This window comes from Bubalus kerabau, chromosome 5 (assembly GCF_029407905.1).
Source record: "Bubalus kerabau isolate K-KA32 ecotype Philippines breed swamp buffalo chromosome 5, PCC_UOA_SB_1v2, whole genome shotgun sequence".
In the NCBI taxonomy this organism is placed as follows: domain Eukaryota; kingdom Metazoa; phylum Chordata; class Mammalia; order Artiodactyla; family Bovidae; genus Bubalus; species Bubalus kerabau.
The window spans coordinates 10,044,476-10,060,039 of record NC_073628.1 but is presented as its reverse complement, the minus strand read 5'-3'; the positions used below and the strand labels follow the sequence as shown (position 1 = coordinate 10,060,039).

The window sequence follows — 15,564 nt, the reverse complement described above, 5'->3', positions numbered from 1 at the left end:
AGGGCTAAGGCTCCCCACTCCCAATGCAGGGGGCTTGGGTTCAATCCCTGGTCAGGGAACTAGATCCCACATGCTGCAACTAAGAGTTGGTGGGCCGCAACTAAGACCCAGTGGAACCAAATAAATTTTTTTTTTTTTTAAAGACTGGATGAGTAATTAGATGGGAGAACTAAGAGTAAAAGGGTCAGAGGTCAAGTAAGAGAAAGAAATGGAAAGGGGCCTATGAATCCTGATGATGCAACTATCATCTACAGGCATTTTTCTGGGAAGAAGGATTATAAAACTTGCTAATATATATATGAAATCTTTGCTAGATTATCAAAGGGTTCCATATCCCCAAATTAGCGATCATATAAAGACACGTTAGGCAAGATTGAGGGTTGCAGGTGCTGTGCTCCTCAGAAGAGAATGAAAAAAATGAGGTACTCACCAGTCGCAGTAGTTTTGGAAATCGCTCTCGAACGGCGCTGTCAAGAATGGGACAAAAGTGAGTAATGTTTCAGAGTCACTGTGCCTCCTGGGCTGCTCTAGGAGCAGAAACACCCGTGCCCAAGGGACGGCCCAGCCCATCCTCCTTGCGCTCTCACTCTTCCCCAGCCTCTGAGCTCCAGGAAAAATAACCCCACTCCCCACCTCGTCTGGGGCATCCAAAAATGACTGCCTTGAAGGACGACGCTCTCTGCCTGACTCCGAGCACTGCAGGGGCAGCGCTCCCGGCCCAGGCGTTAAGCCAGGACCTCTCCTCCATCCTCGTCCCCCTTACCTTCCACCTACTCACCTGCGCAGCCCCGGGAGGAGGGAATGGGGTGGGAGCCCAAGGGCTCCGCTGCCTCAACAGGTGTCCATCACTTCTGCCAGGTCTGGCCGTGGCCAAGACCAGAACACATCACAGAAATGGCACAGGATGTTGGGGCAGGGAGACGAGCAAGGCTCAGGAAGAGGAGAGGCCAAGGAGGAAGAGAGGGGAGAGGAGAGAGAAAAGGAAGGAGAGGAAGGGGCAAAGAAGAGACCGGGGAGCTTCAGGCGAGGAAAGAGAAAAAGGAAAGAGAAAGCAAAGACAAAGCGACAGCACTGCATGGTGGAGAGTCATTTAGAAAGACCAGAGAGAACCAAGGGCAAGAGGCGCCTGACACAGCCCTCTCTTTCGGCTCCCTTCTCCCTGTGGTCCAAGCAGGAAATGAGAAACACATCTTTGCTGTGGTGAGAGGGCAGCTGCTATTGGCCAGGTGTCTGTCTGCTACCTGGGTCCCGATCTGAGCTGGGCGTGGGAAGCAAAGCAGCCATGGGGGCAGGAGATCTCCCTCCGAAGGGGTGAGGGTTCAGGCCCCTGCAAAGTTGGGGGGGTGAAGGTCAGTGCCCCACCACTGTTGGCCCCCAAGTTCTCTCCTGATGGCCCCTCTGCGACTGTGCCTGTCTTAGGTTGTTCCTTCCCTGAGGAATCTTACCCGTCTCTGGCTAACCAGCCATCCTCCGGGGCCAAGCAGGGTGATATGAGGTGTGCGAGTGAGGGAGGGGCAGCGCCCCCAGAGAGGGTCAGTTCTCTGTCTCCTGGATAGCCTATGCCCCCGTGGCCTCCACGCCCAGCACCTGCCTTGGGATTCCCTCGCCTGCTGGCGGGGCCCCGGCTCTGGTCACATGTCTTAGGGAACCCAGGTTTCTCCTCCAGGGAGGGCCCAGCTCACAGCCTTGGGCAAGAGCGACAGAGTGCATGGCACCAGCCACCAGGAGGCCTCAACCTCAGCATGGGCAGGAAAACCCAGGCAGTAGCCTTGGGCAAAGCAATTGTGAGAACTGAGCCCCTCTTGGCAACAGGGCAAGAGGGGCTGTCACCGGACAGAGGAGGGAAGGCCCATCAGCAGGAAGTCCCAGGGAGGGAGGGCTTTCCCTGCCCAGGGGTTACCAGGCTCTTGGCTCAAAGCAATTCCACATATGGGGGTGTAATATGCAAGACACCCCATGGTCATGGTAGAGAAAGGGAGATGCTCTTCTTGAAACAAAAGGGGAGGGAGAGTCTAGAGAAGGCTGTGTTCAGGAAGGAAGGAGAAAGGCCACAGAACCAGCACACAGGCAGTCAGGTGAGAAGAAAGGAAAGGAGGCCTGGGGCAAAGCTAGGGGTCACGGGCAGACACAATGGGGAACACGCGATCCTCCCCAAGGACAGGTGGCTCCAGCCGAGGGCTGCACATCTCCTGCAGACGGGCAGTGGTCAGGGTGCATCCGCTCAGCCTCCCAGGGGGTGAAGGTCCCCAGGAGGGGAGACAAAGCTTATAACTGACCTGATGTAAGTGGACTGGTCTCGGAAGGTGTCGCACAGGGTGTTTCCGTCAAGCCAGAGCTCTTCCAGCTTCAGCCCTTTGATCTTGTCCAACTCCCGCTCAGACTTCAGCTGCAAAGGATAGGGAGGAAAGGCAGGAAAGACACGTTGATAAAGAGAGCCAGCTAGGTTCCCCCCACCCCCACCCCCATCTCTTAAATGCCCTCCCTGCCTCTTGCTGCTACGAGGCAAGCTCTCTCCACCTCTGTCCACTCTATCCAACACAGCTGGGCTCTCAAACTCACCTCATTTCCAGAGAGATTTAGGATCTTTAGATTGGGTGCTTTCTGCACAATGCTGGACAAGTCATCCAGCCGGTAGAGCTTGTTGTTGCTCAAGTTCAGTGACAATAGCTGTGGGAGAGGAGAATTTAGAGGAAGCACCACCGGCCAGGGGATGAGAAACAAACCTGCCTCCCGACCCCATCCTACGTACCCGACCCTGCTTCCTCCCACCTAGTGGGACAAAGGCCTCACCTCGGGGATGTTCTCTTCGATGATTCGCAGGGTGGCTGCCATGCAGCTTCTACGGTTCAGGACAACGTCAATGTTCTGAGCCACTAAATCTGCAGGAAGCAAAGGGAAGTCTGAGAGGGCCTGCCCAGGCCAGCGTGCCCAGCACAGCACCTTCCAGATTTTCCCTGCTGACAGATCCCCCCCGTCTCCACCAATCTAAGAATGGGTGAGGCAGAATCAACCTGTATCCGTCCTGTACCTGGGTCTGAACGGAGGCCCTTGAGGTCAAGTGCTTGCTGGGAGCCATCGTATCGTTTGCTCATGATCAGCTGCAGAGGAAGACAGAGGGTTCACTGGAGTTGTTGCAGGGGAGGGAGAGGAGGGGGAGGGGAAAACTGCTAAGATTCATGTGCCAGCCTAACCTTTAGCTGCTCTACTTGTTCTGGCTTCAGTTCATTCTGCACAGAATGGGGTGGAGAAGAGGAGTTGATGATGATAGATATCTGCAGAGGAGACACATACAGACAGGGTGAACTCCGGGAAGGCCTGAGCCCCAGGACCAAGACCCAGTCTATGCCCTGAGCACCAGTCCCCACCCCCAACCAAACCAGGCCTTTCATACACACCCTGCGGTTCTCCCGATCCAAAATCTTATAGTTAACAGCCTTCAGTGCAGAGGCCGTACTGGCGTCCTCCACAAAAAACTGGGCCCGTGTGTTTTCATAGTGAAACTGCAAGAAGAGGGAACAAGGGCATTAGACCTGGAACCCAGAGCCCCCAGTGCAGCTGGTACCTCCACCCTCCTTGGTGTGCAGTCAGCCACTCAGGCCTTCTCTTACCTCAATGGGAGTAAAAGGGACACTGCACTTGCTCTGAATCACATTCAGGAGCCATGACTTGTCGTATTTCCTGCCGTAAGGGATCTAGATGAGAGAAAGAGAAGAGACAGGAACAACATGTCACTAAATGAACAGCAGACCCTCCCGTGCTCCTTTCAGCTTGTCTGCCAAGCTCTAAAAGACTTTCTGGAGAAACAGTCAACTTAAAAGTTTTCTGGGAATTCCCTGCTGCTTCAGTGGTTAGGATTCTGAGCTTCCACTGCTGGGAATTCAATCCCTGGTTGGAGAACTAAGACCCCACAGGTTGCATGGTCAGGCCAAAAAAATAAAGAGTATTCTACTCAAGCCAAATATGAACTCCTTAACCCCCTTTCTTTCCATTTATACTTATTATTCCTCAAAGAATGTAAATGTTTGATTCTACAAGTTCTAAGACATCATTTATAACCTACTTGCCCTTCAGAGAGCTCAAGGGCCCTCCACTCCACACTCAGCTCCTCACATCTGGAGGAGCTCTCCCAACCGCCAACCACAATGATCACACTTCCCTTTCATGGCCTTCCCATCCTGCTGCCCCTCTTCTTTTCTGAAGCTGCTCATAGATATTCTAAGATACTGATTCTTAGCAGCAAGCGTGGTTCCCTGATTGTGGAGTAAACAGCTGATTTTGTAATGTGAGAGGGGAACACCTTAACTGTGAGCGCAGCCCCCTAGCTCCCCTGCTCCATGGACCTCTCATGATACTCACTGTAATCTTAAACCAGTTCTTGGACGTCCCGTCCTGGCTGGTGCCAGCCCCTCCCCTCTCTGCAGCAGACCGATCTCTCCGCAGGGGCAGAGTAACATGAATTCGAGTCCGCTCGTTCCAGTTATCACCCCTACGGTTGGGTCGTGCAGCATAGGGGGTGCTGTGGGGAAGAAGAGAATAAAACATTCACAAAGGTTAGGAATGTCTTCTCACAGATCTTCCTGTACTGTTATCAGGACCACAACTATCAACTACCAGTACGCTGGTCCTGGCATTTCTCTCCCTTCCAGCTGGAAGAGAAATGACACGAGCAGTAAGAGGGCCACATAAATGAGGGGGCTGCTAAACTCAAACCAGACCAACTGGTTACTTACTATCGTACTCGGGGAGCATCCTGGACATCGCTCATTGCCACGTCTCTGTCGTCGTCCTCCAGGCGGGAGGACCGAACGCTGGAGCCCCCTCTTCCAGACCTCCGGTTCCCTTCGCCGGACTTCCACCGGAAAGGGCCTCGGCCTTTCTTTCTTCTTTGAGGGAAACTAACTCGATCATCATGCTCTGGGTTTGGAAACAGAACGAAAATTAGAAAATACATCACTGGAGGCACTTCCCTGGTGGTCCAGTGGCTAAGACTCCCCACTCCTAACGCAGAGGGCCCTGAGTCTGACCCGTGGTCAGGGAACTGGATTCCACATGCCTTGACTAAGAGTTCACATGCCACAATTAAAAAAAAAAAAGATCCCGTGTGCCGCAACTAAGACCTGGCGCAGCCAAATAAATATTCGAATATTTAAAAAAGAAGAGAGCAAAATACACCACTGGTTCAGCTACCTTGCTTGGCAATCACACTGTCCAGCACCCTGCACTATCAGATGAGCCACAAAGTCACCACAGAGGCCACCTCTGTGCAAACTCCTCTGCCTGCCCAGGGAAAGAACCCTCTCCGTGCGGTGGCAGCCTCAGTGACTGGAAAACTATGTGTCTTTTTAGAAAAGTGAAGCAGAAACTGGAACTAGAGAAAGGAGAAGCAGAATGTGGAAGTGAGTGTCTCAAGCACAACTGGATACAACTCAGACTCCTGACAGTCACCTGAGGTCTGCTTTTCTCACCCTCCCAAAACTACTTAACCCCACTCAAAAGCTGATTAATAATGTTGTGTTAGTTTCAGGTATACAACAAAGTGACTCAGTTATACCTATATATGTATCTATTCTTTTTTAGGTTCTTTTCCCAAATAGATTGTTAACGGAATACTGAGCAGCATTCCCTGTGCTATACAGTAGGTCCTTGCTGGTTATTCATTGTAACTATAGCAGTGTGTACATGTCCATCCCAAACTCCCAATCTGTCCCTTCCCTACCCCCCTCTCCCTGGTAACCATAAGTTCATTCTCTAAGACTACCCCTACTCAAAATTTGATCACATCTTGAAAAGTCAATCACAATGATTACATCAGCTTTCAGTAAACAGTACTTTTGCCTATAAAGCACAAATGTCAGTTACGAATACGACCAGTTTAAAGGCTTCTTTTAAGTCTTGTTCTTGCCTCAAAACACTGAAACTAGAACTACCATATGATCCTGCAAATCCATTCCAATTATACATCCAGAAAAAAACAAAAAGTACTAATTTAAAAAGACACATGAATAAATGAGAAAGTTGGGATTAACATCTGCACACTACTATATCTGAAACAGATAATCAACAAGGACCCACTGTATATAGCACAGGGAACTCTACCCAGTACTCTGTAACAACCTCCGTGAGAAAAGAATCTGAAAAACAATAGATATATGGACACCTGAATCACTTTGCTGTACACCTGAAAGTAACACAACACTGTAAATCAACTATACTTCAATATAAAGATTTTTTTTAAAAAGCATCAAAACTAAGAAAAAGGGAAGAATACATATGAGCTTCACTTGTTTTCAGGTCAATTAAAAAAAAAGATACCTGCATCTCATTGTTCATAGCAACACTGTTTACAGTGGGAAAGATATGGAAGCAATCCAAATGTCCATCAAGGGACTAATGGATAAAGAAGATGTTGTGTATACACACACACACACACACACACACACACACACACCCCCCGAAATACTACTCACCATAAAAAAGAATGAAATCTTGCCACTGCGGCAACATGAATGGATGTGGAAGCTATTATACTCAGTAAAATAAGTCAGACAGAAAAAGACAAATACTGTATGATATCACATATATAAAAACTAAAACGAATATATTTAGCAAAACAGAAACAGACTCACAGATATAGATAACAAACTCGTGGTTATCAGTGGGGAGAGGGAAAGCAGGAGGGGCAAGATAAGGTTATGGGATTAAGAGATACCAACTACTAAGTATAAAATGGATAGGCAACAATGATATATTATTGCATGGGGAGTGACAGCCATTATTCTGTAATAACTTTTAATGCGGTATACTCTATCATAATACTGAATCACTACGTTCACTTTCATGTCATACCTGAAAACTAATATAATGTTGTAAATCAACCATATTAAAAAACTGCCACTTTGAAGTGAATGTTGAAGTGCGAGTGACCCAAGCGTAACTGGACACAACTCACTCTCCTGAAAAAGTCACCTGAAATCTGCTGTCTGCCCACCCACATCCACTTAACCAACCCCAAGTGACCTCTCTCATATCCAGGTAAACCAATCATGGTGATTACATTAACGTAATCAATACTCCTTTTGCCTACAGAGTACAAACATCAATTACAAATATGATCAATCTAATGGTTTCTTTTATAAATCTTATTCTCCAACTCTGAAGTTCAGGGAGTGAACTCTTAGTTTCCTTGGTCAGAGATGCCTCTTAACTCAGAGACAACTCCTGAACTCAGGTTCTAGTGGCAGTCGGGGTGCTTCACCAAGGGTCCTTGAATGTTCTCCAGGAATATGTTCCTCTCAATCGTGGTGTGCAGAAATAGCTTCTTAAAAAGAGACCTATGATTCCCCCCAAAGGTCTGTCTAATGCACGAAGTGAAGTCGCTCAGTCGTGTCCGACTCTTTGCGACCCCATGGACTGTAGCCTACCAGGCTCCTCCCTCCTTGGGATTCTCCAGGCAAGAGTACTGGAGTGGGTTGCCATTCCCGTCTCCAGGGGATCTTCCCGACTCAGGGATCAAACCCGGGTCTCCCGAATTCCAGGCAGACGCTTTAACCTCGGAGCCACCAGGGAAGCCCTGTCTAATGCATAGTACCCTGCAAACACTGAATCTCATGAAATGACCCTAGGGAAAAAATAGACGACTAGAAGGTGCAGTTAACATTTATTGAGAAGTTTATCCGATGTCAGGCGTTCGACGCACACGATCTCGTTTTAATACACACACACACACACACACACACGGAGACAAACTCAGGAGACAGGTACTGTTTCTATCCTCCTTAAGGGGATGGAAAATCAGGCCTGAGTGTTTAACTCACACAAGATCGGCAAGGCCAACTCAGAATTGAAACCTTGGCTGTCGTGTGCTCCTAACCACTACTCTGGACCTAAACCCAATGTAGTGTTCTAGCTAGAACAGTGAATTAATGTATAGGTCTAAAATATTAAAGCTGAAGCTGCGGACGGTGGGGGAGGGGGCAAGACCGACTGGACGCGCGGTAGAAAATAGGGCACCGGCACCCCAAGAACAGGGCACTGACTCACATTAGTATAGCCGCCAAACTGAACTGACAAGCATCCACTACCCATAAAGTTCAAAGGAATCCAGTCACCCCACCGCCGAGCCACCCGCTCCGACCCGCAGGTGTTCACAACGCCAGGATTCTGGGGTCAACGAGCCGGGCACCCACCCTCGAGTTCAGCCAGGGCCCGGACTGCCTCGCCCCGGGCGCGCGCCACTCACTCGCGGACACCCGGCCCCTCGCGGCCTCCCGCCCCGGCGCTGCGGCCTAGGCCGGCGCTGCCCAGCGGGGCTCCAGATCGCCCCTCTCCCCGGCTCACGGACCAGCACTGACCGTTGTATGACTTCCCCTCGTCCGCCATGGCACAGCTAGAAGCAGGGGCGGGCTGCGTCGCGAGCCGCTACTTAGCCAAACGTCCGAATGCCAAAGCGCTCCAGGTCGAAGTGCTCCTACGCCGGCTACCACCGCGTTTATAAGGAGACCGCGTCGCGCGCTGCCGACGTCCCACGATCATAGGCGGAGCCACTGGGAAACGCGCGTGCGCATTCGACTAGCAGAGACACTGGGGCGGGGCTTGGGGCCGACGCTCCGCCCAGTACTGGTTAGTTTACTGATCCCCCTGATTAGTACTCGCACCTGCCCTCTGCTTTCATCTTCCGCCGGTAGGCAGCACCTCCAAGGTTGGCGCTGAAGCAGAGATGGCCACTGCACCCCAGGGTTCAAACTGAAAAAGGGAAGGAGGGCCACAAGAAGGGCTTCTGAGGAATGGGAGATCAGTGCCTTGGAGTGACCGTTTCAAGACCCCTAGGAGGATCCAGCCTGGGCTTAAGTCTCAGCTCAGCCCTTTGCCCTCTCCAGATCTATGCCTTGCTTTCCTTGCCTATAAAATGAAATAGAAAACTAGAAGGTAAGCTCCAAGACAGCAAGGAGTTGACTAATTCATGGCTTTTTTTCTCTCTCCAGCACCTGGCTCAGTACCATACCTAGCATGTACCAGGAACTCAGCAAATATTATGAAATAAATTTCCAATCTATGCAACCCTCCCTCAAATAGTTGCGGAGTCAAATGAGAAAAACTGCATTTGTCAGGCTTCGATCGTCTTCACAGATCGCCCCACCCACCATCGATGTGCTGTGCTTAAACCCACATGGTGTGTCAACTAAAGTTAAGATGCAAGCAAGAGCACCCCCTGAAAACAGGCCAAACAGAGAGAAAATGCCAGGGCTAAGAGAGGCCAGGGCTCTCCTAGGTAACTACCACCCCCAACCCCAAGGTACTACAGCCAGCCCAATGTGTGACTCTTGCCACTATAGCTTGAGCTTCCTTCGGGGTGTATGAAATCGGGGTACTCCAGTGACCTCAGAATGATGTGGTTGTGGGTCCTGGTCAGGCCTGACAAGCATATTGACCTTCCTGGAGGGTAGGTATTCCAGGCAGATCTCTACTTCATTCTCCTGTGATTGGCTTGGATTTGGTGAGGGGCTTCAGGAGTGGACCAAGAGCCTCAGCTGGAGCTGGGAACAAATTCTTCACCTTTCACTCCTGGCAGCAGGCAGAACTCCTGCTTCATCCAGCCCAAGGAAAATGGTGGGACTGGAAGATGCAGATGAAACAGGTCCAAATACTTCTGGAGATGGTCCTGGAAGTTACCACTAATCAGAGACCCACTCTGGGATCGTGTACCCTGCTTTGAAGGGAATTTTCCATAATTAAGTACTGCTGCACTTGGTTATGCCTGCTGGAAGCAGCTGTATACATGGAGCCCAAAGCCTGGCCCCTCAGGGTCATCAGTCCAGCCCTTTCAGTTGTAATACTGGGCAGTAGGCTCCCTCCATTTCTGCCTAGGCCCTTCTTCGGCGCTCCCACCCAGAAATGACGACATGGCTAGTGAGGCTGACAGTCTTGCTGTAATTGGGAGAAAACGGGCTGCAGCACGTTTGGCAGATCGAGAGTCACCTGCAGCCCAAGTTGGGGTTGTGCAGGCCGCCGAGGGGCTCAGGGCCCCCTGCCTCATGTGGTGAAGAGAGGAAGAAGAGGTCAAATTCTAAGCCAGATGGGAAAGTTGGTCCCTGGGGCAGTTTCACTTCCTCTCCTTGCTCTCAGGAACGTGGGGAAAGGCATCATCTCCCCTTGCTGCCAAAGTTCCCTTTGCGACAGGCTGGGGAGGGTTTATAAAAATCTCCTGGTAGAGACAATCTCCCCGACGAGCCCCTCAGTTGGCCTCTGCTCCTTTCCAGCCACTTCACAGCAGAGTCCAAATCCAGAACCGTGTGTGTTTCATGGGCTGGAGGGTGGTGAGGGGAGGGCTGGGTGGCCAGAGGCAAAGAGTAGGGGACCGAGGGCAGTGGTCATTCTTAGCAGTTCCAAGGAAAGAGGGCCCTTCTCCCAAGCACCCTGCACAGGCTCAGTGGCAGCTCTGGCCACCTGCCCTCCCAGAAGGGTTCCAAACCCCCACGGAGTGCCTCAGAGTGGAGAGGGTTCAGGCAAGGAAGACCACAAAGATGATGAAGAAGACAATGAGGATGAGGAAGATTTTGACCATGAGCCACCGGTTGGATGTGACCGACTGAAAGTACTTGAGGATCTCTGAGTGGGCGGCCTCCACGTCCAGCTGGGCTCCCAGCACATTCTCGTCGATCCTGAGGATAGGTTCGGGAGGAGGGGAAAGAGAAGAATGTTGGATTAAAAAGAATGCTGTTGAACTGTATTTTTTATGTATGTATATATTCTTGCCTAAAAAATCCCCTGGATAGAGGAGTCTGGTGGGCTATATATAGTCCATAGGTCCCACAGAGTCAGACACAACTGAAGTAATTCAGCACGAACACATAGAGGAAAAAGCTCTGGAAGGATAATATAAACAAGTCTTGTCTCTGCAACTTATTAGCTAATGAACCTAAGCCACTCATCTATCCTCAAGTCTCATTTTCCTCAACTGCAAAGGAAGAAAAAAACGAGGATAACACAAATCCTAGGTTTCTTGTCAGGCTTAAATGAGTTATATAAAGTGCCCAACCCATACTAAGAGAATCCAAAACGTCTATATAATTTTTTGCTCATCGGTATTTACTGATTTTTGTCTAATTAACGGTGTGTGCTCAGTTGTGTCTAACTCTTTGCAACCTCATGGACTGAAGCCAGCCAGTCTCCTCTGTCCAGGGGATCTTCCAGGCAGCAATACTGGAGCCCGTTGCCATTTCCTTCTCCATGGGATCTCCCCAACCCAGGGCTTGAACCTGTGTCTCTTGTGTCTCCTGCATGGGCAGGCCACTAGGGCCACCTGGGAAGCCTCTAATAAACAGTACTGATTTGCAATAAGGGGGAAAAGGTCACAGAAAATCACGGTCAGGAAACCCTCATTCTAAGTGAGAAAAGAACCTGATGATATGGACAGAAAGTCAAGGGATGAGAAAAGCCCTGTATTAGGAACATGTCTCTCAGGGTATAGAGAAGCCCTCAGAAGAAGGGCAATCGCTTGAGACATTGCTGAGGAAAATCGAACATTTCCCAGCTAATCTGCATATACAATCCTAAAAACCAAATATAAACTCGGGTCTTTGCAAAGGGAGTTGCTGGGAGCAGGGACCTTTGGGAGCTGTGAGGTCAGAAAAGTTGGTGGAGCCTGGTAATCAAGGAAGAAAGTGAGAGAAAAGGCTGGGCCAGTGGCTGCAAGCCCAAGGTCCTGGCAAGGTGGTCAGGAGTATGACAACCTAATCTCTGTCCAAATACAGAAGCCTGGATTCTACATGACTCCCTATTTATGTCAGAGAGGCTGAAGTATCAGGTTCCCTAGTTTCTGGTATAATTACATTTCTCAGTGTGGATGCACTTGTCATCTCATACCCAATAAAGCTCATTCATATTGGCAATTATAATGGCTTCACTTAACAAAAATGGAGGAACAACAAATGCAATCTGGCATATAAAAGATTTTAAATGGGAGTCCGTGAATGAAAACTAGTACAAGGGAAGAAGTTACTATCACTCAATAGTAATTTTAAAGAGAGGAAGTTCCTTCTTTATGGAAGAATATAAGCTAATTAATGTAGAAGGAATGAGCAAATTAGAAAATGACCATTTTGCCACATACACTCTCAAACGAGTCAGGCAAGGATCACCAGCAGGCCGATAAAGAGATAACCTCATCAGGTGCCTCCTGATGTGGTCACCTACACAGCCAGCCAAAAGTACTGAACTTAATCACGGGACAAACAGTGCACAGGGGACTCAAAGTGTCACTTCACTGATGACTTAAGTCTGAGTGTCACTACCTTGAACAAGAGACCAAACAGGGTATCACCAATAAAGAGGACAAACATCGGACAAACACATGTGTATGACTTTGTATAAGAGGCACTGGTCTCTTAAAAAAAAAAAAAGTAAGTTATCACACACACTAAAAAAGGCAGACTAAAGAGACACAACAGTTGAATGTATGAATGTTGTCTAAATCTTAAATTGAAAGGAAAAAGCTAATTTTTTTTCGAAGAGTTGGGGAAATTTGAGTATGGATTGATTATTGGGTTGTGTTGGAGAAGTGTTCAATTTCTTAGGTTTGATAATGATATTGAGGCTGTTCAGGAGAAATACTTATTCTTGGCAGATGCTTGCTGAAGTATCTGGGGATAACACATGATGTTTGAAAAAACTATCATGATGTTTGCACCTACTTTTTTTTTTTACATGCACACAGCCTTGTTTGTTTATTTATTTATTGTTCTTTATTTATTTTAAAATATTTATTTGGCTGCACCAGGTCTTAGTTTAGGCATGCGGGATCTCTTAGTTGCAGCATGTGGGATCTAGTTCCCTGACGAGGGATTGAACCCAGGCCCCCTGCACTGGGAGTGCAGAGTCTTAGCCATTGGACCACTAGGGAAGTGCCTATTTATTTTTAATTGGAGGATAATTACTTTACAGTGTTGTGGTGGTTTCTGCTGTATATCAACATGAATCAACTAAAGATATACACATGTCCCCTCGTTCTTGAACTTCCCTCTGGTCCCCGACCCTGCACCTACTTTTAAATGATTCAGGGAAAAAAAAAAAAAAAAAAGGTGAGAGGAAGTAAATGTGATAAAAAGTCAACAGTTGGTGAATCTAGGTGAATCATTATAGATGTCCCTTCTGCTATCCTCCCAACTTTTCTATTGTTTGAAATTTTTTAATCTACAAGTTGGAGGGAAAAGGAAAATGACCGAGTAACACAAGGAACTCTAGATCAGTAGCATTTTTTATACCTTAGAAAAAATAAGAATCACCTATTAAGCATCTCAAAAATACAAGTTCTTTTTTTTTTTTGGTCGTGCTGAGTAGTTTTGCAATCTTAGTTCCCCATGCAGGGATCAAACTTGGGCCCACAGCAGTGAAAGCACCGAGTCTTAATCACTGGACCACCAGGAACCTCAAAAATGCAAATTCTGGAAATTCCCTGGTAGTCCAGTGGTTAGGACTCAAGGGTTTTCATTTTGAGGTTGGATCTCTAGTCAGGGAACTAAGATCCCAGAACCTGAGCAGCAAAGCCAGGGGGAGAAAAAAGGCAAATTCTTAGGTCTCACATTCTAGGGTGGGGCCCAGGAGACTACAGGTGGAGAAAGTGAAAGTCAGCTGTGTCTGACTCTTCTCGACTCCATGGACTATACGGTCCATGGAATTCTCCAGGCCAGAATACTGCAGTGGGTATCCTTTCCCTTCTCCAGGGTATCTTCCCAACCCAAGGATCGAACCCAGGACTCCCACATTGCAGGCAGATTCTTTACTAGCTGAGCCACAAGGGAAGCCCAAGAATACTGGAGTGGGTAGCCTATCCCTTCTCCAGCTGATCTTCCCTACCGAGGAATCAAACCAGGGCTCCTGCAAGAAATCTGGAATAAATCAGTGGTTTCTCAGGAGAGTGCTAAAATCCAGATCCACTGGCATTTGCAGGAAGCAAACACAAGAGTATCTATGTCTATTGTAAGAATATCATCCTTTCAGAATTTAAATTTCTTGTTCATATCATTGTCCACAAATTTTCTCTCCCTTGTTATTTTCCTTTCATGTTTCAATCTACTGCTCGATTGCTTCTGATCCACTCAACTGAATCTGCTGGCACTGATCCAATTAATCCAAGCCCTCTGATGCAAATAACCTGAGGATCCTTAATTCACATTTCTTTCTCAGGGGCACCAAGAAATAACCACTCCTTCCTAAAATTCTTTCCACCTCAGCTTCTAAGGACACATTTCTTTGCTTTTTTCTCTCATCTCCCTAAAACCTCAGTCTCTTGGACAGATTCTTTCCTTCACCAGGTACACCTGGAATCCATGGGGATCTATTCAGGCCTTATTTTCACTTTGCCCATTGTCTCTGGATGGTCTCATTTACCTCCATGGTTTCACCAAGAAGCTGCTGAATCCTACATCCTTTATCTCTAGCTTAGCCCTCTCTTTTCCGAGCATCAAACCATGCCTCTTGGCTGTCCCTTGAAGTGTGAGCTCGCTCGAGATGTCCGGAACAAATCTCATTCTCTGCACTCAGCACCAGTTCATTGCCTCCTGTGTTCTCTCCCTACCCCCAGATCCAGGAGGACTAGCTCACAGCAGCAACAACTAATGTTTGATAAACCAAAGAACAAATAACTACTAACACTGAAAAATACTTAAGACATTCTTTCAAGGAAGATTAGTTGTCAAGTTGTATATATACTGTAATTCTATTTTTCTGTTTGTTTATAAAAGGCTTTCAGGGACTTCCTAGGGGTCCAGTGGCTAAGAATCCATCTTCCAGGGGATTCCCTGATGTCCAGTGGTTAGAACTCTGTGCTGTCAGTGCCAAGGACTCTCGTTTTGTCACTGGTTGGGAAACTACAATCCCACATGCTCCGGGCTGGAGACCTGGATTCAGTCCCTGGGACAGGAAGATCCCCTGGAAGAGGGAATGGCAACCCACTCCAGTATTCTGCCTGGAGAATCCCATGGATAGAGGAGCCTGGAGGCTACAGTCCACGGGGTCACAGGGAGTTGGAGATGACTGAGCAACTAGCACTACCATTTTCACTTCATGGGGTGATTAAGCCAGCACATCTCAACTACTGAGCCCCCAAATCTAAACGGAAGATCCTGTCTGCTACAATGAAGACCCAAAGCAGCCAAAACTAAATACATTAATTAATTAAAAAAAAAAAAAAAGGCTTTCAGGTTTTTGTTTTTTTTTTGCCGAGCTTCTCTAATGGCTCATCTGTAAAGAATCTGCCCAAAATGCAGGCAGGAGATGCAGGAGATGCTGGTTGGATTCCTGGGTTGGGAAGATGCCCTGGAGGAGGAAATGGCAACCCACTCCAGTATTCTTGCCCGGAAAATCCCATGGACAGAGGAGCCTGGTGGGCTACAGTCCAAAGGGTCAAAGAGAGTCAGACATGACTGAGTGACTGAGCGCGTGCACACACACACACACTTGGGGGACGGACATGGACACACACCCACACATACCCATGGAGGATCTTAGTACACACACACACACACACACCCCCCACACTCACCCCCCACCCCCACACACAACCATGGA

General features: G+C 48.3%; 2 protein-coding genes across 3 annotated transcripts in view; both read right to left on the bottom strand.

Annotated features, from left to right (window-relative positions):
* The window catches only part of NXF1 (nuclear RNA export factor 1), a 160,259-nt gene that overhangs the window by 2,878 nt on the left and 141,817 nt on the right, over positions 1-15,564 (bottom strand). Inside the window, exons 2-12 of one of the 2 annotated variants that reach the window (XM_055581005.1) lie at positions 8,352-8,463; positions 4,731-4,914; positions 4,357-4,516; positions 3,609-3,692; positions 3,396-3,500; positions 3,192-3,272; positions 3,029-3,098; positions 2,791-2,879; positions 2,560-2,667; positions 2,277-2,386; positions 431-467 (exon numbers count right to left, since the gene is read on the bottom strand). In XM_055581005.1, the coding sequence (XP_055436980.1) occupies positions 431-467; positions 2,277-2,386; positions 2,560-2,667; positions 2,791-2,879; positions 3,029-3,098; positions 3,192-3,272; positions 3,396-3,500; positions 3,609-3,692; positions 4,357-4,516; positions 4,731-4,914; positions 8,352-8,379 (1,056 nt within the window). In that variant the 5' untranslated portion in view covers positions 8,380-8,463. Of the gene's footprint in view, positions 1-430; positions 468-2,276; positions 2,387-2,559; positions 2,668-2,790; positions 2,880-3,028; positions 3,099-3,191; positions 3,273-3,395; positions 3,501-3,608; positions 3,693-4,356; positions 4,517-4,730; positions 4,915-8,341; positions 8,898-15,564 lie in introns of those variants that run through there. The other variant, XM_055581006.1, reaches the window with a different exon arrangement.
* Positions 9,049-15,564, bottom strand: part of STX5 (syntaxin 5) — a 29,225-nt gene continuing 22,709 nt past the window's right edge. The window contains exon 11 of the mRNA XM_055581014.1: positions 9,049-10,658. Within this exon, the coding sequence (XP_055436989.1) occupies positions 10,499-10,658 (160 nt within the window). The 3' untranslated portion in view covers positions 9,049-10,498. The remainder of the gene's footprint in view (positions 10,659-15,564) is intronic.